At 40.7% G+C, this 24,197-nt stretch overlaps 1 protein-coding gene across 1 annotated transcript; it reads left to right on the top strand.

The window, feature by feature from the left end:
* Nucleotides 1–15,357: 15,357 nt before the first annotated feature.
* Nucleotides 15,358–21,977, top strand: LOC117785711 (AF4/FMR2 family member lilli). The gene is made up of 3 exons (XM_034623910.1): nt 15,358–15,723; nt 16,224–19,899; nt 20,143–21,977. Exons 2-3 carry the CDS (start codon nt 16,543–16,545, stop codon nt 21,682–21,684), a joined length of 4,899 nt encoding a protein of 1,632 aa, XP_034479801.1. The 5' UTR covers nt 15,358–15,723; nt 16,224–16,542; the 3' UTR covers nt 21,685–21,977.
* Nucleotides 21,978–24,197: the final 2,220 nt, after the last annotated feature.

Here is a 24,197-nt window from a genome sequence, read left to right as displayed (position 1 = left end):
TATATATGCAAATTTTGCAATGCTTTATTTTGGGGGTTGTCCGCACATGTGTGTGTGTGTGTGTGTGCGTGTGTAGACAGGAGGCGGGGTAGGCGTGGTGGTCTGCTAACCAAAGCCGCCTCGTCATTGTACTCTGGTCCTGTTCCTGCTTCCTCTGTCTTCTTCTTCTTACTCCTCCTCCTCCTTTGTTTCCCTTCCCCCTCCCCTCCTGCTCCAAATTCGCTACTCTGAAAGTCGTTAGGCTGCCTTTTGGCCATTGTTGAACTTATGTTGCCCCTTTCACTTTCACTTTCACTTTTACTTTTCACTGTATGTGCCCCCTCCAGCTACTCCACCATCCTGCCACCTATTGCCAATGTCCATTAAGAGCAACAACAGCAACAACAGCAACAAAAAAAGCAAAACCACCGCATGCTGCATACATTTTAATCTTTAATTTATGGCTTATTCAAAACTAATGACACTGAAAGTGTCCATGTCGCCGCCTGCTGCTTTTTCTGCTGCTGCTGCTGTTGCTGTTGTTGCTGTTGTTGTTGTTGCTCTTGCTGTTGCCTGCCGCCTTTTGTTGCAAGCTGGCCAGTTTGGTGAGGCAAGGCAGTCGAAAAGGATTGAATGCCACATAAAAGGCTTGGACAACACTTTGTGCCATTGTTATTGCTTCACTTGGAGAGAGAAATGGAGAAACAAATGGAGAGAAAGAGAGTACAATCCGTATAGGACATCCTATTTAACCAGCTAACTCATTTCACTCTAAACTTGCATTTCTTTGAGATCTGATTAATGGAAATCCTGCAACAAAATACTTATCAGATGAAGCCTAAACTTTTCTAAGAACTTGACAACAATTTCAGGATTACTCTTTAAATGCCTGATATTTATAGAATCATATCATATGCATTCCGATGCACTCTGAACCCATTTTAATTGAGTCGAAAGACTGTTAAGAAGCCCAAAAATAAATTAAGCATTTGGAAAGACTTTCACATTTTCAAAATTACTGCTTTTTTTCGTATTGCGCTATTTTCAACATAAATTTATATAAAGGTAGACAACTTACAATTTAAATTCACGCTGTACAATTCTATTCCATCGCTATTAGTTTTATTCTACTTATTATATTTAAATCATATATTACTTCGTTTTTTATTTAGTCTGTTATATCATTCCACAATATTTAATAACATTCCTTTTACTCTAAAAAACAAAAAAAGTATATTTTTTTTAATTTTTTAATATGCAGAATCAAATTAGAGGCCAAATAATGATAAAATTGATTTTCCACAAGAATATCGGTTAAGATTTTACAAAGTTATGACAATTTAAAGTTTTTAAAAAATATGAAAAAAATGGACAGGGATAGAACAAATTGTAATTTCCAATTTTGATGAAGAATCCAATTAACTCGACTGATCGTTAAAAAAAAATAGAGTTAAAGCAGTTGGAAATCCCTTCCACGAAAATCGAGTTGTCGATTATTCGATATATTGCTAGTATAGTAATACCAATTTATATCATCATCATTTTCTGTTTCTTTCGAGAACTGTTTTTATTCTTATTCAATTCTTAATTATCTTGATTCTGTTTATTTTTTAGACTTTTAATCTATTTGCATTATTACAGCCCTTACTATTTCAATATATTTTTTACTCTGTTTCTTTCCCATTCAGTTTCTATTATGAAATTGTAGAACTGTTCACTTGACCGCCGATTGACGCAACAATTCAAAGTCCCTGGACCAGCTATAGATAAATAAATACTATAGAATGCGAGTAGTTGGCTGTCATTAGATATGCCTGGCAACCCTTAAGCCCTATGCATATACACACACATGTATGCGTGTGAGTGTGTGTGTGTGTGTCTCAAATTGTTTGCCATTTGTAAGCGTTGTATGTTTTAGGCCTTTCTCGTTTGCTGTTGTTTTAAAATTAAAATGAATGCCCGCAAGCAATAACTACGACAAGCCAAGCCACCCAACCACCCACTACCACCCCTCCATCCCTTTTTCTACTATCCCTTACTCTAACCACTCAGCCACTAGCTTGTTGTTGTTGTTCTTGTTGCTGTCCAAGACAAGCCAACATCATTATGCGTAGCTGTGTGTCCATGTGTGTATGTCTGTATGTGTGTGGTTGTATGTTGTGTGTGTGTGTGTGTGTGCGAAATAATCTCGTAAATTACGCAAAAAAGGAAACACGCCGCCAGGAAGACACAGCCTGTGCTGCCCAGGAAGCAAAACGACCAAAGCCGAAGTCAAAGTCGTGCCGAATCGAATCGAGTCGAGTCGAGTCGAAGTCCAAGTTCCATCGGCTGGTTGTCGTGCCGATGGTCGGTGGTTGCCAGACGACGAAGCACCACGTGGACCATACACCACACACACACACAAACACACACACACATTCGATCTCAACTCTTGGCCATGGCAAAAACTAACAACCACCGGAGAAAGTAGAGCCAGAAGCCAAAGTAACAACTCGTTGGAGCCGCTTAAAGAGTTGAAAATCAAAATTTTAAATACTTTCTTTTAAGTTCTTAGATTAAGTAGTTACTTTGAGTAACTAGTTAGCTCTGTAAAAGTTAAAAAACCAATTTAAGCTTTCCAGCTTAAAAGTTTTGTGTTACCATTTTTGAGTTAATATTTTGTTAACATAGTTTTAATCAGGGAATTCAGTAACTAGTTAGCTCTGTAAAAGTTAAAAAACCAGTTACAACTTTTTAGCTAAAAAGTTTTGTGTTACCATTTTTGAGTTAACATTTTGTTAACATAGTTTGAATCAGTTAATTTAGCGATTATAGTTTAGAAAAATTTAAATTTAAATTAAAAAAACAATATTTTTATTGTAAGGTCTCGTTTCTAGCTAGCTCAATAGCTATATATAACTTCAATTTGAAAAAGATTTGGTAATGTTTAAGGTAGCAGGTAATGCAAAAAAAAAGAATTTATGTATTTATAAAATAAATATTTAAAAAATAAAGTTAATGCAAATATCTTTGGGAAATGTGTGCTTTTAAATTTCTCGCACATTTGAATTGATCCATGATCGCAACTGTATATTTTGTCTTTTACATATGTACATTAACATCAGACATTCGTTAACATTTTCAGCAAATCTAACAGTGTTATTTGGAGTAATAATATATGTTATTATATTGCTGTTTGCATGAACATCTTAAGCTACTGTTACTAACATGACTTTAACATTTTGACTGTTTAAAAAGTCTTTTTGAGTTTAATGCGTGTGTTTTATGTTTCGAAACTATGCAATTCAAATCAGACAGCCCTCGCACACACACACTAGCACATTAAAATATACATACATATATGTTTGTACATATTCGTATGCAGCACATTGTAAAATCCGTTCCGTTCAGATACCATCCCCCCATCCCCCTGCCCCCAGCATCGTGTGTCCATCCATTCACAACACTTGCAACGCACAATATAGGACCCCCACTCCCCCACTCACTCACACACACACACAAGAATACACAAACAGGAACATACACACACAGACACACACTCTGGTCCACTTATGATGAGTTTACATTTTCGAAAAGCGAGACATGAAAATGAAAATTGGGCAAGGAAACTTGCCAAAGCCAGTTACAACAACAACAACAATAACAACAACAAAAGAGAATCGCCCTCAACTCGCACGCATCTCTCATAGTTGAAAGTCGCAGTCGTTGTCGTTGTTGTAGGCGTGGCAAGTGGGCGGCTGTCACACATTCAAAACAGCTCAAAGCAACTTGTGGAGATCGTAAGAGAAGCAGAAGCAGAAGCAGAACAGGAAGAGGAAGGGGGGTGGAGAGAAGGGGCGCATACAGGAAGCCAAATGTGGCCCGTCGTCGTCAGTCCGCACCCCTTGCCCCAGAGCATCCCACCGCACCCCACCCTACCGCCTGGTCCCCCTGTTTCTCTCAGCTGCCCTTTACGTATGCATATTTCGCAAGTGTGGGCTGCAGAGGGAGTGGTGGGAGGGGGGTGGGTAAACATGTCAGACCAGACGACAACGACTAGAGCAAGAGCAAGAGGAAGGAGGAACAGTAGCTAGAGCAATGGGGGGTGAAAGTGGGGTTTTAAGGGGGTTGGTGGGGGACATACAAATGAGCTTGAGCAAGGACGCAAGATGTATGTATTCCATGTGTGTGAGCCAGAAATGAAACGTAGACGATGGCCAGCAAAGTGTAGAAAGAGAGGGTGAAGAAGGAGGAAGAGGAAAACTGGGAGAGGGAAAAGGAGAGAAGGACGGTTGGACGGACGTCGTGTGGACGACGGCAATGCTGACTTTGAATGTCCATGTAGACATTTTGCAATTTTGAAATACATGCGCAGTCACACACACACTCACACACACACACACAGACACACACATATGCGAAATGCTTTTAACATTTTCTAAGATTCAAATTTCGTAAATTATCCCTTTGTGAGTTGCTCTGCGGCCTAGGCTCGTGTATGTGTGTGTGTGTGTGTGTGTGTGTGTGTGTGTGTGGCATGTGTATGTTTGTGTGTGTGGCATGTGTGTGCTACGCTTGTTGTGCGTCGCTGCTTTCGGTTATCGATGGGCGGCTCGTGTTGCGTCCATTGGCCAAAAACTAAACACGAGTCACGAATTTCTGGCATCTGAAATTCTCATGCTGTGCTGCCCCCACACTCCACCAACCACCCTTCCCCACCCCTAAAAATCACCCTTTCCCCCATCTGACAGACTGCGTAATTTTCTGACTTATTCAGGTAAACGAAACGAAAACACAATTTTGTTGCCACGAAAATTTCCATTGCATATTTTGAGGCGTCAATGTAAAAAGTGCAACATGGCGTATGTGTAATGTAGAATCCACTAATCTAAAATTAACCGCATATATCTCAACATACACTAAAATATATAATCAAAAATACAGATATCTATTTAATTGCGGGTTATAATTCATTTTTATTAAACTATGAAGCGACTTGTTAAATAAATCGCTTGGATATTCTATTTTGATAAGGTCAAGAAATTTGATTATGTAAACAGAAACAAATGTGCAATTTTGAATTGACAGTGCTCGACTAAAGGATACCGTATAGTCAACAATATATTTTGAATATTTTAGAACTCAAACTTGCATAGCTTTATCAAAACAAATTCGATTTCCATGCGGAATGTCATTTTGATTACTTTTTGTTCTCTAAATTCTGCATATACAAATAATTAACTTAAAAAAAATTGTTTTCCGTATTCTTTACGACGCCCTTTACTCCCCCCTTTGCTATTTCAACAAAAAAATTTTTTTCAAAACTTTAAAATCTATCTTTTCACTTTTAATCAACTTCTGATGCCCAAATTAGCACAAAACAACACTTTAAATTTGATTCTAATATATATTGTATTTTCCTGTAAAAAATCATACCAAAATGAACAAAAATGTTGACCTGTGAAGCTAGGTCAAAGGTCTTACCAACTTTAAACTTTCATAGCTTAATCAAAACTCAACTAATTTTCAAACGGAATGTCATTTTGATCAAGACTTGACCTCCTTATTTAATCTGCATTCAAATTAAATAATTTTTTTTCGAAAAGATTTTTCCCTCTACAACTGGGTTGCGTTTTTAGAGCAAAGACTCCCCCCTTGGGAATTTCGAAAGTTGAAAATTTTAAATCTCAAGCTTTCACTTTTAATCAACTCCTTATATCGTAATTAGTATAAAACAACACTTAAAACTTGATTCTGATACGTTTCATTTTCTTGTAAAAAATCATGGCAAATTTGATAAAAATTTTTACTTGTAAAGTTGCTTCATCCAAAGACTGACCAACTTCAAACTGACATAACTTTTTCAAAAATCAACCAATTAAAAAACGGAATGTCATTTTGATCTTGGTTTGGCCTCTAAATCCAATCTGCTTTAAAGTTTTATTCAATCTATAAAAAAAAATATTTTCCCTTAGATTCTACTAGATTCTGATTTCGATGCTAAGGGTCCCCTCTTTGGAAATTTGAAAAATTAAAATTTTAAATCTCAAGTTTTCACTTTTAATCAACTCCTTATATTGTTATTAGTATATAACAACACTTTAAACTTGATTTTGAGACCTTTAATTTTTTTGTAAAAAATCATGGGAAATTGGACAAAAATTTTGACTTGTAAAGTTGCCAGGTCACAAGTCGGACCAAGGTCAAACTCTTATAACTTTGTCAAAACTGAACCGATTTTCATGCGGAATGTCATTTTGCTCATGGTTTGGCATTTAAGTTCAATCTACATTCAAATTAAATTTATTTTGTAAAAAAAATATTTTTTTAGTTGTAGTAAAATATTTTAGCGATTCTTAAGTTTATCTCTTTATAGACATTGCTCTCTCTCTCTCTTTCTCTCGTCAGCCCCTCATTCCAATGACTGCTTGTGGTTGACTGCCCCTTCTCCCTCCCTTTGTCCTCCTCCACTCCTTATCACACATTGCTGCTGTTATTGTATTGGCCACTGTGTGTGTGTGTGCGTTGAGTAGTTCAAATTGTATTTACTGTGTGTGCTTTGTACTTTGCATACACGCAGCAGCTTTGCGTTTGAAATTAATTTATTTTGCCAAAGCGCGTCACACACACATGCATAGACATACATGTATGTATGTATACAATTGGCCATTGGGAAAGTGAAAGTGTTGGACGACGCGTCGCGTTGCGTTGTTGTTGCTGTCGCTGTCGCAGCGACGTCGACGTTTGGCGCTCTTCTCTGTGCCTTTTGCCTCGAATGTCCGCGCTTTTGGTTGGCTGCCAACTCAACTAGGTGTGTGTGTGTGTGTATGTATGTGTGTATGCTTGTGTGTGTGGGCGTCGTGTGTGTAGTTGGCATGCGGTTAAAAAGGTATCTCAAAGATACTAAATACTTTATGCATGAATGTGCCAAATAGATTTACGAGAAACGAGAAACGAGTAAGCAGCAGCCCTGGTCCTGTCCCTGGCCCTGGTCCACTCACCCTCCCTCTCCCTTCCACTCCACATACATAAGTGTGTGTGGTGGTGGCTGACACACACATACATATGTATGTATGTCTGTATGCGCGTCGATATTAAATTTAAATTGGCGCTTGGATATTTTAGAAATTGGAGTGGGAGAGCTTAAGCATGAGAGGTAGCAAAGAAGAGAAGAAGAGCAGGAGAGAACACAACGGTCACGATGCCTTGCAATTAAGCTTTATGTGTGCTGTGTGTGTGTGTGTGTAACATTACATCAACATGGTTAGTTGCCCATTTGCTTTGAGTGTATGTGTGTGTTTATGTAAAGCCTTAAATATTAATAACAGTTACAATTTTTAATGATTAAAAGTTGGCGCATGTGTGTGGCCAATCTCTCTTGACAGTGTGTGGGTGTGTGTGTGTGTGTTGGTGAGAGCTTAGCAAAAGTACAGTTAGACAAATGCCAGTCAAGTCTTGACAAGTGACGGCCATTGAGTTACCCACCTCCCACCCACCCACACATACACACCCCACAGTCAACGCCATTAGTTTGTGTCGCTTTAAACTTGCCCGCATTTGAGTTAAGGTATCAAAACAGCAAAAGAGTCGAAGCAAATCAAAGGGAGTAAGAGCGTAAGTAAGGACAACAAGTGCAGTTAAGAGCGATTGCAGTTTGCACTAATTAAAGCGAGAGCAGCGATGCGATATGCAATGTCAAGAGAGTAAAACTTTTGAAAAGAACAAAAACAAATGGCGTCAGCAGCGACGCGACTGCAAAGCGACGCTAATTACTAGTAGTGCAATGTTAGGCTGCAAGCAATGCAAAGCAAAGCGCAAGCAGAGCTTACAACATACATAGCCGAAAGCAGCGACGCGTCGCTAACAGCAACGACAAATGCTAATGCAAAAGCAAAATCAAATGCAATTGCAAATGCAAATGCAAATGCACTTGTTGCCGCGCAACTGCAGCAACATGTTGCTGAGAACTTCCCTTTATCGAATGCGTTGTTGTTGTTTTTGTTGCTGTTATAGCTGCTTACTGGATTGAGGGCGGGTTTGTTTACGTTTGCACAACGGTTGATTCATAATAAAAACGCCATTAAACGTGCAAAAAGGCAAACCAAAAAGGAAAAAAAGCAGAAAGGAAAACATGCGAGAAATAAAAGCCAAGCTGACAGAAATTAGAGCACAGTGGGGGGGAGGGGGAATGGAACTGGAAAAAATGAGCATATTGTATGTGTGTATGTAACACACGTGTTGCACATGCATTGCATTTTGCAAAAGTGGAAGAGAAGTCGAAGAAGAGGAAGAGTATACAAACTAAGTACTGCAGATTAGACACGCACAACGGGCAACGCAAGCAGCAGGACAGCGACTGCGACGGCTGCAGCAGCAGCGTCGACTGCGACAGCGCTGCACAGTTTATATGCCAGCCATTTTACAACCCTCGCGCTCTCACTCTCTCACTCACTCACTCTCTCGGTACGGCTGCGTGCATTGCTCATTTAGCAGCCGCTGTCGCTGTCGCTGCAGCGCTGTTGCGCTCTGCTGCTGACGTTTCATTGCCATTTTGTTGCAGTTGGCGCGCAATGTGTGTTGGCATGTGTGTGTGTGTGTAAGTGTGAGTGGTGAGTGTGTTTGTGTGTGTGCTCATGTGTGGCTGTTGCATTGTTTGCATTTCAAATTGAATTCCTTTAAAATTCAATTCCTGCCCCTGCGTCTGTGTGTGTGTGTCTCTGTGTGTGTGTGTTTGCGTGCGTGTGTTGGCATTTTTGTGCGTTGTGCATCTGCTGTTTTTTCTGTCTGTCTGTCTGTCTGTTTTGTTATTTTTCCCATTGCTTTTTCTTTCTGTTGTTGTTGCTGCTGTTGTTGTTGCTTACGTGCATTTTTCAATTATGATTGAGCAGCATTTGTCGTTCGTTTTGTTGTTTTGGTTTGGCTTAATTCCTTTGTACAAATCAATGCTTCGTATATTCATATGTATGTACATATGTATGTGTGTATGCATGTAATTCTGTGTGCTTGTGTTATTGTTTTAATTTTTGTATGTGCGTTTTGTCGCTTTTCACCCATTCTTGTTCATTTGCTTGCATTTCTCTCATTTCTTTAAACTCTTCCCACTCCTGTAACTGTTCTCATGGCCAAGTCAAAAACCCTTCCCACTACACATACTGTTCCCGCAACCAAGCCAAAAACTCCTTCCACATCTGTTACTGTTCCCGAAAAAATAGCCGCGAATAATCCCCAACTTATAAATCATAGCAAATCTCTAGAAAAATGTACATATGTACATATGTATGTATGTATATACATATGTATATATATATATATGCATGCAAATGAGAGCCAAACAAAGATCCGAGCTAAAAGAAGTGCTAAGAAAACAAACGCACAGAAAACAAAAAGAAAGAAATACCGAAATCGAGGCAAAACTGTGCAAACGAAAATCCGAAGCACAACCAACAACAACTCATACACTGAGCAAAAAAACTATAAGTAATATTTGTGTACATACTTACATACATACATATGTATGTATAAATTGAACTTGTTTTACTTATTATTATTATTTTTTTTATTAACTTCAACATGACACTTTTTTCAATGTTTCTTTTGCACTCTTCTTTACACAAGTTTGCTTGTCACTAGAATTCTCGCTGTGTAATTGAAAATTGTCGTCGTGTGAAGAGCAAATAGATCTTACAAGACATAGAAAACAAAACACACTACATATATGTACATACTATACCAAAAAAACATATAGAATATGTACATATACATACATACATATGTAAGTACGTTTGTATGTATACATACATATGCTTAAACACAGAGCGTGCGAAGTTTCACTTGCACAAATTAAGCACTCAACTACCCAATAAAACTTGGCTCCTATCGAAAGTAGCTTCAAACCACATCTTAAGTAACGTAAGAGCAGTTGCTAAACCTGACGTTTTCCATTCGCTATTATACAGGGGTGAAACGCTGAAAGAAGGGTAGCATTGCAGGTAGTTTGGCAGGGCTTCTGTTATGGCTCTGTTAACGCCCATTTCCCTTTCCAACGCCCATTTCCAATAACAACGTTGCAGAAGGCCTTCTTGTAGAAGGCAGTAGAGCAGGCCTGCGGCGTTCGCTACGAACATAATGCTTCCAAAAGGCATTGCTTTGGAGTGAATAAGCAACGTACATTAAAAAACAATAAATATTGAAAATGCATATATATTTGCTTAGACAAATGTGATATATAAATAATAACATAATGAAAATATTTATATTTAAATCTATAAATAGTATATATTCCCCCCAGTGCGTTGTCTCGTCTTGGTTCGGTTTTCTCTATTCCAAAGGCGTCGGCTTGGTTTTGCCTGTGCATCCACACTTTAAGAAATGAAAAAAAAATTAATTACTTAAAGAATTAAAATCTGTATTACATAAAATAGTATCTACTCGTACTTACATTTCAATATAAAGTCGAACCACGCATTTTTACGTATTTATACATACATAAATCATATATTTGACGGCTCTAAATAAATAAATAAAATATTATAATATAAATATAAATAAATAAATGCAAAGAAATTACTATATTTTTGTACTTACACGATGTAAAGTAATATTTTCCAAGTTTTCATATTTCACAATCACTTTGCAAACACGTGCGCACTCGACGGCAGCTTCTTCTTTTTTGCGATAGAAAAATTACAAGTATATGAAGATCATCCACAAAAGAATGAAAGAAACAAAAAGAAAAAACTGTAAAAATTGCGCTAATTATGCTATGCCCGCTGTTTCGTGGTAGTTAACAGAGTTTATGCCTGTCTTTGCGAAGGCGAGGGCGTGGCAAAATACATATGAGGCAGAACGTTTTGAAAGACCTGGCGTTTAGCCTTCAAAGTCAGCAAATGCAACGTACTCCTATTGCAAGGCTATTTTGAGCTCTTTTAGCACCCTGTCAAGCCATATACTACTCATTTTGCATGAATCATAAGGTTGCCAGAAGGAATTGCTTGGCGGAACACGTTGCTCCGGGTTTTACTGGGTAATCCATTCTTATACATACACACATACATATGTATGCATGTGTGTTAAAATGACGCGCAAAACAAACACGTGAGGAACATGCAAGAACGTAACGAAAAGCGAGCCGAGCTTTCGACTCAGAGCAGCTTAGAGCTTTGTATATACATATGTATGTACATAATTAGGAGTAGCAAAGTCAGAGCTTTGATATTCCAACCCAACCTAATAATAAAACAATGCTGAAAGAATTTAAGAGAACATACTAAAGCTCTACCAAGCTCTTTTATGTATATGTTATACCAATTATAATCGGCATTAAGCCTTTTGACCTAATATCAGTAACAGGCTGCAAATCGACAAAGCGACACAACAACATGACGAACCCGAAAACTGTGGTTGTTCATAATGTATGTACATATTTACACATGCATACATACATACATACATATGCACATACATATGTACATACATATGTACATACATACATATATACGAGTCTGCGGCAAAGTCAACACCAAAATGCCAACACCAACAATAATAATAAAAATATAAAAAAAGGAAGAAAAAGACAAAAAGCAACAACACATACAGGCAGCGCAAACTTCAAGCCGGCTTTAGCAAAAAAAAAAATAAAAATGATAATAAAAGAAAACAGCAACAACAAACAGGCGCAGGCGTAGAGAAACCACAACAAACGGCGCAGTCGCGTCGCCGCAAAGTTTAACGCTTGTTCATGCAGTGGAGGGGAGGGGAGGCAGGGGGAGGCTTGGCCCTGAGCCATGCGAGTGTGAGTCATAAGTAGGGGAGGGCAACATGCTGTGACAACGACAACGCCGCGACGCCAACGACGCTAGCGGCGGCGCCAACGGCATGTACGATAGTGGCGCTCGCATTACATAAGCCGAAGTCTAAGTCGCAGCCGAAGACGAAGACGCAAACGCGCAGATAGCGAAGTCGAAGAAGAAACGAAGTTTTCAGCTAAAGCTTAAGCGGAGACCGCGGCTGCGACTGAACTGAGACTGAGGCTGCGGCGTCGGCTTAAACTTTTGTTTGTTCTCACTCCCGCTGGCGCTCTCACTCAGTCTCTCACACTCTCACACTCTCTCTCTCTGTGCGCACTCTCACGTATGTAATTAAAAAGTAACGGCGCTGACTATGACAGCTGTACGCGCTCAATTAAAAAGTCATTAACTGGCACGCATACAGACACACACACACACACACACAGACACACTCATGCACATGCACATTGTAAGAGAGTGAACTCAAGAGATGGACACTGGACACGCATTAAGGACTTGCAATCGTACGCTGTGATTGACGCCAACACGCAAGGCACAAGCACACACACACACACACACACATGCATATGCACACACGCACCTTGTAATTAGAGTTGAGTTAGGCGACGCCGACGTCGACGTCGACAGCAGTGTCTACCTGCGTCTGCGCACTCGCAACTGTTGCGTGTCATAAATGCGCCATAAAACTGCCTAATCCCGCTGCCCACTTGAGCCGGCTGCAGCATCAGCTGTCTCAAGATCAAAACTAAAGCACCACCCTACCCTCCCCTCCCCACCCCTCTCGCCACTTCAGCAGGCAGCTTTTAGTTGTAGTTGATGTTGCTGTTGTTATTCTTCATTTACTTATTCTTCTTCCACTTCTTGTTTTGCTTGCTGCTCCTTGGCCTTGTCTTTCACGATGTCCATATGCACGAGCTTTGAATACATACAGTGAGCACCCCTCAAAAGGAACGCCACTTAATGGCATATTTATTTCAAGTTTAAATTTTTTAATTATTTCAATACAGTTTTGACAATATAAAAAAATCACATATTTAATTTGGAAGAAAAAAAACAATTCATTATTTAATTATATTATTATAATTGCCTATAGCTCTTCAACAATCCAACAGATCTATTGGGCTTAAATAAAAAAATATGTAACTTTTTACTTTCTTGAAAAAATTACTTGAATAACTACACATAATTTATTGGTTACAAAATTTGTTGTAATCAAATCTTAAGAGCTTTTAAACAGAAAACATCGTTATTTCTTTTGGTACTTTTTATTTATGAACTTGTAGAATCTACATACAGTGTAGATAATACAGCATTTGGAATTTAATTCTAGCTTGAAAACACTTTCTCAGCAAACACTCCCCTGAGAAAAAGCAACACTTAAAATAATAATTTTAATAACATAAAATTTGATTTTGATTATATTATTAATTATATCAGTGTAAAAAATTAATTGCTAGATCAATCGTTTTATAAAATTTAAAAAGTTTAAAGTTTAAAATCAATGCATATTTCACAAATTAAACACCTGTTTTTCAATTTAAAGTCCATTAAGTCCAAATAAGTGTACAACAAATTGAAATCCTTTGAGGAACATTTGTCCGCAGCCGTTGTTTGTAGCCTCTGCCCACTGTGCACTGTACACACACACACACACACACACGGAATGAGCGTGAGAGGGGGTGAGAAGGGGAGAGAGGTACTTTGAAGCTTGCAAACCGTTTTGTGCCCATACTTTGGTCTGCCTCTTTCATCGTCTTCGGCGTCGTCTTCTTTATTGTTTTATTGTCAGTTTAGGGATTTGACAATTTGCTTGCTGATTTTTTATGACAATCATGTATGTAAATTTTCGGCGTGCCTTCTCTCTCTCTCTCACTTACTCTGTCTCTTTTGGCTTCAACTCTTCCTCAAGGCCCCCGCATGAAATGTACGCAACGTTGTGTGTCCATGTGGATCTATATGTATCTGTATCTGTGCGTATCTCTGTGTATCTGTAGCTGAGCGCCATTAGCTCGCATTTGGCTTACGAGATTTTTAAATACTTTTGGGCATTTTCATTCGTTTCAGCCCAAAACTTCAACTTCAACCCAAACTCGAACTCGAATCCGAAGTCGAGTCCGAACCCAAACCCTTCATACAGCTATTTTTAGTTTGTCGTTTTTTTTTTGTTGTTGTAATTTTTTATTATGTTGTGCATAAAAGTTGAGTTTATTAATTTTAAAGCGTTGACAAGTTTTACGAGACCAGCGACGCCTCTAAAAATGGCAACAACAACTTAAACTAGGCTAGTAGTGTGAGCTAAACGTGTGATTATTGGTCTGATATGAGTCTGGTATGGTTGTGACTCAAGCTGGCTAATAGAGCTGGAATGTGGCCTAATAATAGGAACCAATCAAGCCAAATTAATCATGCAATAGCATTTACAATGAAACAGCTGTTGGATTTACTTTGTTTTCGAATCGAATCATTTAACTGCTACAGAGATATTCAAAACAATGTAAAAACAATTGGTCTTGAGTACTCGAGCTGTTCTAGTACCCAAGTTTCAATAGTTCTATTAATGCAATAGTTGTTGGTTCGACGAGCTACGTTTTGGCATTTCTTCGCATGTGTGGAAGGAACCCATGTATCAAATCATTCTAGAACTATTACGGTATTCAAGACAAATCTAAAGCAATTTTTTTCAGCTTCCTAGCTATTCTGGGGGACGAGTTACAATAGTGTGATTCTACGAAGCTTGACTTGAAGACCGGCAAAAATCAGCTCATAAGGCTGCATCAAGAGTTTTTTCCTTTGAACTCTCTTTATTTTATACATAAAACCGAAATAAATAAATAATCAAAGCCAAAAGCAAATCAAATGCAAAAAAAAAAAATGAAAACACAATGCAAAAACAGCGCAAAGCAAAAACAAATGCAGTAATAGAAAGAGACAGCTAAAGCGGCAGCGACGTCGGCAACAATGACAGCGACAGCGACGTCAGCGAAAACACACAAAACACAGCACAGCACATAAACTCTGTCGCTGCCGTCGCCAGCCACTGTATATACAAAACACACATACACATAAGCACAATAGCAGCGACAGCGACGCTAGCAGCAACCACTGCGCTGCTGCTGATGCTGCTGCTGCTGCTATGTTGGCATATGTGTGCGTGTACGTGTGTGTTGCTGCTGCTGCCCGCGCTGCCGCTGTCGCTGCCACTGCTGTCGCTGCTGCTGCTTTCGCTGCCAGAATGCCGCATGCACGTCGGTCATTTGTATTTGGAAACACAATTCCGTTCCGTCATTTGTATTTGGAACGCCGTAGCAGAAAGAAGGACACGAGCGAATAAGCGACGAAGCGTGCGAACGGAGTGGAGCGGCTATTTTAGCTTTTAGCGCCCTTTTTTGTTTAATTTTCTTTGTATAAAAAAAAACAACAACAACATACGGCTAAAATCAACAACAAATTTTTGGCAACATTTTCGGCAAACAAAAAAATCCCAAAAACATTTTCGGACTAAAACAAACAAAAAGAAAAAAAAAACACTTAAAGTTTTAACTATAATTAACGCGTTTTGTATTGTTTTCTATTGTGTTCGTAAACATTTTTTTTTTCTGTTCTTAAACCCAAAACGACTAAAAAAAAAAAAAGTGATCTTGGTGTTAAACAAAAATGTAATGTAACCAATAAAGAAATGTAAAGAAGCGAAGAGAGAAGGAAAAGGAAACGGTCGAAAAACTTACCGGCGAACAGCAGGCGAAAGCGAAACGAAATTATTTCGCTTTTGCAAAATCAAAATTCGAAATTCAAAAAAGCAAAGTTAAAACAAACAAATAAAATCCACAGTTCTTCAAGTTCCTCGTTTCGGTATTTTTTTTTATGTTATTATTCTTCAGTTGTTTTGTGTTCGTGTGAAGAAGAAGAAGCAGAGGAGCCGCAAAAAATATAAAACTGCACAAAGCGAAGGCGCAGAGAAGTAAGCAAAAGAAACAACAACAATACAAATAATAATGATCGAATGAAACATTGATAGATCATTATCATAATGAGCATCATCATAATTATGCTATACATTAATTGATCTTTTTTTTCTGCGATTATCTGTGTGTGTGTGTGTGTGTGTGTATGCAAAACTATGAAAGCAGCTCAGCAGCATTAACAGCTGCATAACAGCACTGTTTTGCAATATTTGTATTTTTTTTTTGCTACGATCAGTGCAACTAAAAAGAAGAGAACGAATGCTGCACGTTTTTTTTTTAATTCTCTCTGTGTGCAATTTTGAACTAAGAAGAAAAGAGAGACAGAGAGCGAAGCAGTGCATGCAAAAACAATGAGATCAAAAAGAGAGAAGCACCGTTAGCTAAAAACAAAAAAAATTTAAAAAGAACAGTCTCTGTGTGTGAGTGTGTGTAAATGAAAAAACAATAAATTGCATTTGAAATATAAATTAATAAAAATGCGTTAATATATTTGCAGTACAAATACGAAAAACAAAGTAAAACCAAATACAACAACAAAACGAGCGGGCAAAGCAGCCAACGAATCAGCAACAAAAACAAAAAATCAAGCAGTGAAAGGAGAGAAAGAAGCAGTAGTTGAGAAAACAGAAACAGCAGCAGCTGCAGCAGTAGCAACAAAAACTGCGCGCCAAAGCAACAGCAACAAGAGCAACAGCAACAAGAAGCAGAACAACAAAACTAAGAGCAGCAAACACAATTAAAGAGAGGCCACATGAGCAGCAGCGTGACGCCGACGCCGACGCAGACGCAAACGTCAACGACTTATGTGACGTTATATGGCGAGCATGAAAAGTGAAATGCCGCCACTGCATGCGGCAGAGGCGCTTGCCTCGAGCAGCAGCAGCAGTGCCACAGACAGTGGTGGGGGTGCTGGTGCTGCTGGGGGTGGCGCAGGTGGAGATGATGGAGCTGATGCAGCAACAGCAGCAGCAGCAGCGACAACAGCATCAGCAGCGACAGCAGCAACAGTTGCTGCTGCTGGTTCTGGATCCGGTTCAGCGCCGGCAACACCAAATGCGAATGCAACAATAAGTGCGGCCGCCGATTCCAGTGATAATCAGCCGGGCACACCGCAACCAACACAACAACAGCAACAGCAGCAAGCACAACAGCAACAGTCGCTCATGTCGGCCGATGCACAGCAGCAACAACAGCAACAGGCTGCTGGCATTACGCATCAACCGTATGCAACACATCACATGTATGCCACAAGTGCACAGCAGCAACAGCAGCAACAACAACAGCAGCAGCAACAACAGCAACTTTATGGCAGTCTCTATGCCAGCGACATGCAACAACAACAGAGTTATGCTGCCAGCAGCTACATCAACAGCTACGAGCAATTCTATCAGCAACAACAGCAGCAGCAGCAACAACAACAACAGGGCGCCACAGACTATGGCAATGCCTATGGTGACTACAGTAAAGCCTCGGGTGTGCGTTATCATCCGTACTTGCAGCAACCGACATCAGTGTTGCCCGTTGCCTCAGCTGCAGCAGCAGCAGCCGTTGCCGCTGTTGAGGAGTCAGCGGCAGCAACAGCTGTTGCGGTAAGCACATCAACAGCAGCCGCAGCAGCGGCGGCAGCAATGAGTCCGCGTGTTGTCAGCAGCAGCAGTCCAACATCAACGTCATCGCACTTGCAACAACAGACACCAAGTTCGCCAGGTGGTTGCAAGTTGTACTGCAAGAAATGTGGCATCGTCAAGGCCAACGAATCCGAGTTGCAGGAACATATTGCCAATGTGCATGGAGAGTCGCCGTACGGCAGCAGCGGCTATGCGAGTTCGCCGTACATCAAGGAGGAGATGCCGCTGCCGACGCCAACAGCAACTGTTGCCGCCGCTGTGGCAGCAGCAGCCAGTGGTGAATTGCTTGACTTGGACTCCCAAAAGATGGTGTATCATCAGCAAATGTTGCAGCAGCAACAACAACAACAGCAGCAGCAACAACTTGAGGCAGGACACTTGCCACCGGATCCGTTGCACTCGATGCAGTCGATGCAACAACGTGCATTGCACAGTTGGGAGCAACCACAGTTGCTGCCATCTAGCGAGGGATTGCCACCGTACATGCAACACGCACATCCGCACGCGCATCCGCATGCACATCCGCATCCGCATGCATTGATGGATAAGTCCCCGTACTCACCGTATTCCCACACGCATTCCCCGCCGAAGCAATCAGCTTATAAACAGGAATATGCCATGATTAAATCGGAATACGCCGACTCGCAACATTATGTGGATAAGTCGTTTGATCCCACGGCAGCCGAGGTTGTGGCAAGTGCCGCACAAATGGCCACAAGTCCAGCCGAATTTCCCAGCACCACAACGGGCACGAGTCAGGATAATGGCAGTGTTGCAGGTGCAGGTGTTGCTGGTGGTGCAACACCTTCTCCCTATCGCGGCTTTGAGCCACCGAGCTCAAGTTCCGTGTTGCCGGCGAACAGTTTGACCGCCAAGGCGGCAACATGGAAATCGAATGAGGCACGTCGCCCCAAGACCTACAATTGCACCGCGTGCAACAAGTGGTTCACCAGCTCGGGGCACTTGAAGCGACACTACAACACCACGTTGCACAAGAATGCGGTCAAGTCGAGTGGCCAACCCGATCCTGCCACATTGCCCATCTCGGCGCATCATCATCCGTCGCGAGATCCGGTGACGAAGACAAGTCGTCGTGGCAATGCGGCAGCCGCAGCAGCAGCAGCAGCCGCCGCCGCGGCAGCAGCAGCAGCACAAGAGACGACACCAGTGGCGCCACCAGAGCCGCCAAGAAGTCCGCCCGATTATGGTGGTGGTGGTGGTTGCGGTGGTGGTGCGTCGGTGGGAGCCGCCATGTCGCAATATTCAGCATCGCCGTCACCCACCACAGCACAGCAGCAGCAACATCTGCTTGCCACAAATGGTTATGCCACAAATGGGCATGCTCATGGTCACTATCATGGCTACAACATGCAGCAGCAGCAGCAGCAGCAACAAGTGCAATCGACAACAAATGCGTCGCCACAGCATGCCAACAACAACGGCAGCAGCAATCATAGCAGCAGCAGCAGCAGCAACAACAACAACAACTCGACAACAACCGCTTTGAACGGTCACCCAAACGGGCTAGCAGGTCCCTCCGCCCCAATCAACAACAACAACATCACACAAATGCCGTCCTCCCAAATGAGGGGCCTGCTGAACAAAACAACCACCAACAACACACGAACAACAACACCCACAACAGCCACAACACCCACAACAACAACAACAGCCACCACACCCACAACAACAACAACACAACAACAGCAACAACAGCAACAAGTCATAGCTATAAAGAGCGAACAAATGGAGGACAGCAACAACTCAGCAATGGAACAGCAGCAACAGCAGCAGCAGTTGGAGCTGGAAGTGGAGGAGCAGGAATTGCAGCAACTGGAGGAGCAGCAGCAGCAGCAGCAACACGTATTGCTGGCAGCAGCAGCACATCACCAGGAGCAACAGCAGCAGCAGCAGCAACAGGTCAGCTATCTGCTATCGTCACGCCCATATCACAGCAACAGCAACAACAGCAGCAACAGCAGCATGCACAGCAACAGCAACTCGCCCCTTACTATTTACCAGCAGCACCAACAGCAGCAACAGCTGTTGCCGCTGCCGCCGCCAATGGATTTCTCACGCACCCCTCCGCCAGCGCCGCTGTTGCCGCCGCCGCCTATGGCAGCGCTGCTGCCGCCTATGGCAATGGACTACAACATGCTGGCTTTGGATATGCAGCAACAGCAGCAGCCGCACAGCAATATGCTGCAGTGCAGCAGCAACATCAGCACGCCGCTGCAGCAGCAGCAGCAGCCGGCTATTACCACCACCATCACCACCAACCCCACCACCAGCATCAACCACACGCTCCACACGCACCACCACCACACATTGCACACGCTCACGCACACGCACACGCACACCAATATGGACATGGAATGCACCACTATGCAACAGCCGCAGCAGCAGCAGTTGCCGGTGCAACAGGTGCAACATTATCTGGAGCAACAGCAGCTGTCGCCGCAGCAGCACCAACTGTTGCTGGCGGCAGCAGCAGTGGACAACAGCAATCACAGTATAGCCAGCAACAGCAGCAATACACCCAGCAGCAGCAACATCACCAACAGCAACAACAGCAGCAGCAGCAACATCATCAACAACAACAACAGCCGCACACCAACGCCGCAGCCGCTGCCGCTGCCGCAGCAGCAGCCGCACATCACCACCATCACCAGCAGCACCACAGCGCCGCAGCTGCTGCCGCTGCAGCTGCAGCAGCCGCCGCTGCCGCCGCACATCATCACCAGCAGCAGCAGCAGCAACAGCAACAACAGCAGCAACATCACCAGCAGCAGCAACAGCAACAACTCCACCAACAGCAGCAGCAGCAGCAACAACATCAGCAACACCCTGCCATGCTACCAGCAACTGCCGCCATTGCTGGAGCACACAATGAGCTATCACACTATTATTGGTAATGATGGCTACGATACGGCATACACTAGCGATGGACAGATCTTGCAACTAATGCCAGCCTCATTGTTTGCCCCATATGCCCCATTGTCGCCGTACTCGGTGGCAGCACAACGTTCGCCACAAGAGGGTGATTTACCGCCGGTGCATACGTTGACAACGGCGTTGCATGCACAGCATGCGCAGGAGGCACAGCAGCAGCATCATCATCATCATCAGCAGCAGCAACAGCAGCAGCAGCAGCAACACACGTTGCCGGCAACAACAACATTAACGCTGCTTGCCACGCCCACACCATATTCGCCCACAGTGAGCAGTTCACGTGCAACGCCAGCATTGGAATTGGACATGGCAACACTTATGGCACAACAGCAGCATCAGCACCAGCAGCAGGACTATGAACTGGAGCAATATCAGTTGCAGCAACAGCAACTTGAGCAGCAACAACTCGAGTTGCAGCAGCAGCTGCAACAACAACAACAGCAACAACTTGAACTCGAACAGCAACAGCAATTGCAACAACAAACTGTTGCCGTGTTGCCGAAAAAGCGACGCGCTGCCGCAGCAACAGCAGCAACATCCACAACAACTGCGGCCCAACAGCCGCCGAGTAAGCGACGCCGTTATAGCAGCGTTGGATCCACATCGCCACATTCCACAACGTTGCCATCGGGACGCATCAAGTGCTTGGAATGCGACAAGGAGTTCACCAAAAATTGCTACCTAACTCAGCACAACAAGAGCTTCCATTCGGGTGAGTATCCATATCGCTGCCAAAAGTGTGGCAAGCGTTTCCAGAGCGAGGATGTGTATACCACGCATTTGGGGCGACATCGTACACAGGACAAGCCACATAAATGTGAACTCTGCCCCAAGCAATTCCATCACAAGACCGATTTGAGGCGACACGTTGAGGCAATCCACACGGGATTGAAGCAACACATGTGCGATATTTGTGAAAAGGGTTTCTGTCGCAAGGATCATTTGCGCAAACATCTCGAGACACACAATCGTCCACGTGTTGTTGGCAAAAAGGCAGCAGCAGCAGCCGCTGCCGCCGCAGCAGCCAATGCAGCAGCAGCAGCCAATGCAGCAACTGCAACAGCAACAGCAACAATTGCTGCTGGCATTAAGACTGCATTTAGTTTGGCAAATGCAAAGGCAGCCAGCGTTTTGTCAGCTCTCAAACACGACACGGTGGCAGCTGACGATGATAGTTTGCTAGACGATGATGAAGATGACGAAGATGATGAACAGCAGCAACAGCAGCATCAGCAACAGCAATCACAACGCCAGCAACTGTTGCTCAGCAGTGATCATCATTTGATTAAAAACGAATTTGTTGAGATTAAGCATGAGTATGAGGAGGAATTTACAGAGGAATTTCACATTATTGAAAAGGATATTGAAATGTATTAAATTGGGAGGGGAAATTGTAGGTGATAGGGATTCTATGGGGCTAGGTGATATGAACTTGAGTACAGCTCTAGGCTGCAGTGTATTGTGTCTTCAAAGCCGCAAAACGCTTTGTTTTGGGCCCCCTTTTCCCCTCTACCTCCCTCAAAAAAGGGGCACAAAGATCCTCAGTTGCATCTTGCGCCTTTTTTTTTGCTTCAATGTTCGTAATTTTTTATCAATTTTTGTAATTAAAGAAAACGCATTTTTATTGCGCTGCATGCAATAAATTGTTGTTTTAAAACGTTATTATTATTTCTTTTATGTTGTAAATGTTTTTGAGACACAAAGCGTGCCGCCTTTGAAGACACGCCCACTCAGCACAGCTGTAATTAAACAAAAATGTTTTGCCATATTTAACAAAAAAACCGAAAACTATTGAAAGTAATCTAATTTTTTTTATTCGTTCGAAATTCCTAATTGTTGTAGCAGCAAATTTAATTTAATTTAAATTAAATGTAATTTAATTGTAATTATAAAATTAATAATAATTTTAATTAATTTTGTATTATTTTTAATTTGTAATCAAATTGACAATTTTTTTGTTTGTTTTTTTTTTTTTTTGTAATTGTAATTGTAATTTTTGTAAGGGCCGCGCATACCTCAGCACAAAGCAAAATGAAAGAATGAAAGAAAGTAGGAAAAGCAAAGAAATATGATAAAGAAAGGAAACGCTTAAAACACACAAACATATACACACACAGTCACAAACACATACACACACATACAATCAGGGCAAAAATCACAAATAGCTGAAAAACAATTAGCACATTTAAGTTGACTTTTGTTTTAATTTTAAATTTTAATTTTTTTGTATAATTTGTTTAACTTTGTTTGTTGTTGTTGTTTCTATGAAAAAACCATGTAAACAAATGCCATATAAATAATTATGTAAACTAACTAAAAAAAAAAAACAAAAGATAAAACAAACAGCAACGCAATGCCAATTGATATATAGTTTATATATAGATATTACCCTAGCCTACAAAACGCCAAATTGTCCAGCAACAAAACACAAAAACGAACGCAAAAATCAGGGATATTTTACAATTATTATTATACCATGTATATTTCTATATATAATACATTTTTATATATATTAATATACATGATTATGATTTTATACATATTATTATATTTATTATGTTTAGTTTTTAATTTATGCAAAACTATAAGTAAACACTTAAGCCAACTGTAATTATTTAACTTTAGTTTCCTTTATTTTGTATGCACTTTTTTTTTCAAATATACAATAAAAAAATTTATATATATTATATTTTATAATTAAAATTACAACTTTGGAAATACTCAAATCAAAAACAAATTGACAACCTTTCGTATAATTCGCCATTAGCTTTATGTTTTTATTATTTTGTACTCCAATTTGTTAAACTATTTTTTTGTCTCCCCATACAAAAATATATATATATATATATATATATATCGATATAGTTTTAGCTCCCTAGATATAAATTGATAATTTTTATGAATAATTATTTTTTTGTGTAACTAGCGCAACAAATTTTTAACTATATATATATATATCCAAACGATAACTGAACAATATACATGACAACAAAACAAAGACACTAAAAAAGCCGAAAAAATAGCAGGGAAACACAAATATTAAAAAAAACGCAAAAATAAATTATTGAAAATGTTTCAAACCAAAAAAAAACTATTATGATTTTATTTAATTTTGTTCATTTGACTTATTATTTTTTTCAGTTTTTTTTGAAGGAAAATATTGGAAAATATTAAAGTCAAATTCGTAACTTAATCAATGTGAGATAGCTAGCTGAATTATAATAGATTGAAAAAAAAAAAAAATGGATTTCCGACCGTTTGTAATGCGATATCTTCAAGATACAATATAGTGAAGACTAGAATTCTGTTTAAAGCGCATACAGAGTTCGTTTTGTTTCTGCAATCGCGTTGATTTCTCGTTAATTTTGTTAATTATTTTTGTTGAAATTTATGTGTAAAGTTGTTGTTGCTAGTTTCAGAGAAATTACGTGCGTGTGTTTAAATATATTTCTTCTTTTCGTTTTCATTTTTTCTTTCTTTTATTATTATTATTTTTTTTTAGTTTTGGTTTTGGTTTTCGCTGTGTTGTTGTCTTAAGCGCAACTCTCGAGAGTTGAGAAACTCGGCGACAAGAGGCAGGCGAATTTAAGCAACGCAAAGAAAGACAGCGACGTTATGTATGTACATACATCTGCCTTATAGATACATACATATGTGCATATGAGTATGTATTCATGTATCTTCATAAGCATAAAGCAATAGCAAGTTCTGTTGCGGTTCCGTTTTCTGCGCACTCCGCTTCAGTTTCGCATAGAAAAAGATAATATATCTTTTAATTTTTAAACTGACTGACAGGATGTTATGATCAAAATGTTGCCACAATTTGTTGTAGAATAGATACAGATACTTTTGCAGCTGATTGAGTTAGACTTTCGGTAGCTATAGGCTTC

This window comes from Drosophila innubila, chromosome X (assembly GCF_004354385.1).
Source record: "Drosophila innubila isolate TH190305 chromosome X, UK_Dinn_1.0, whole genome shotgun sequence".
NCBI classification, from domain to species: Eukaryota; Metazoa; Arthropoda; class Insecta; order Diptera; family Drosophilidae; genus Drosophila; species Drosophila innubila.
Note: the sequence above shows the minus strand (reverse complement) of the source record. Positions and strands in the feature narration are given on the sequence as shown.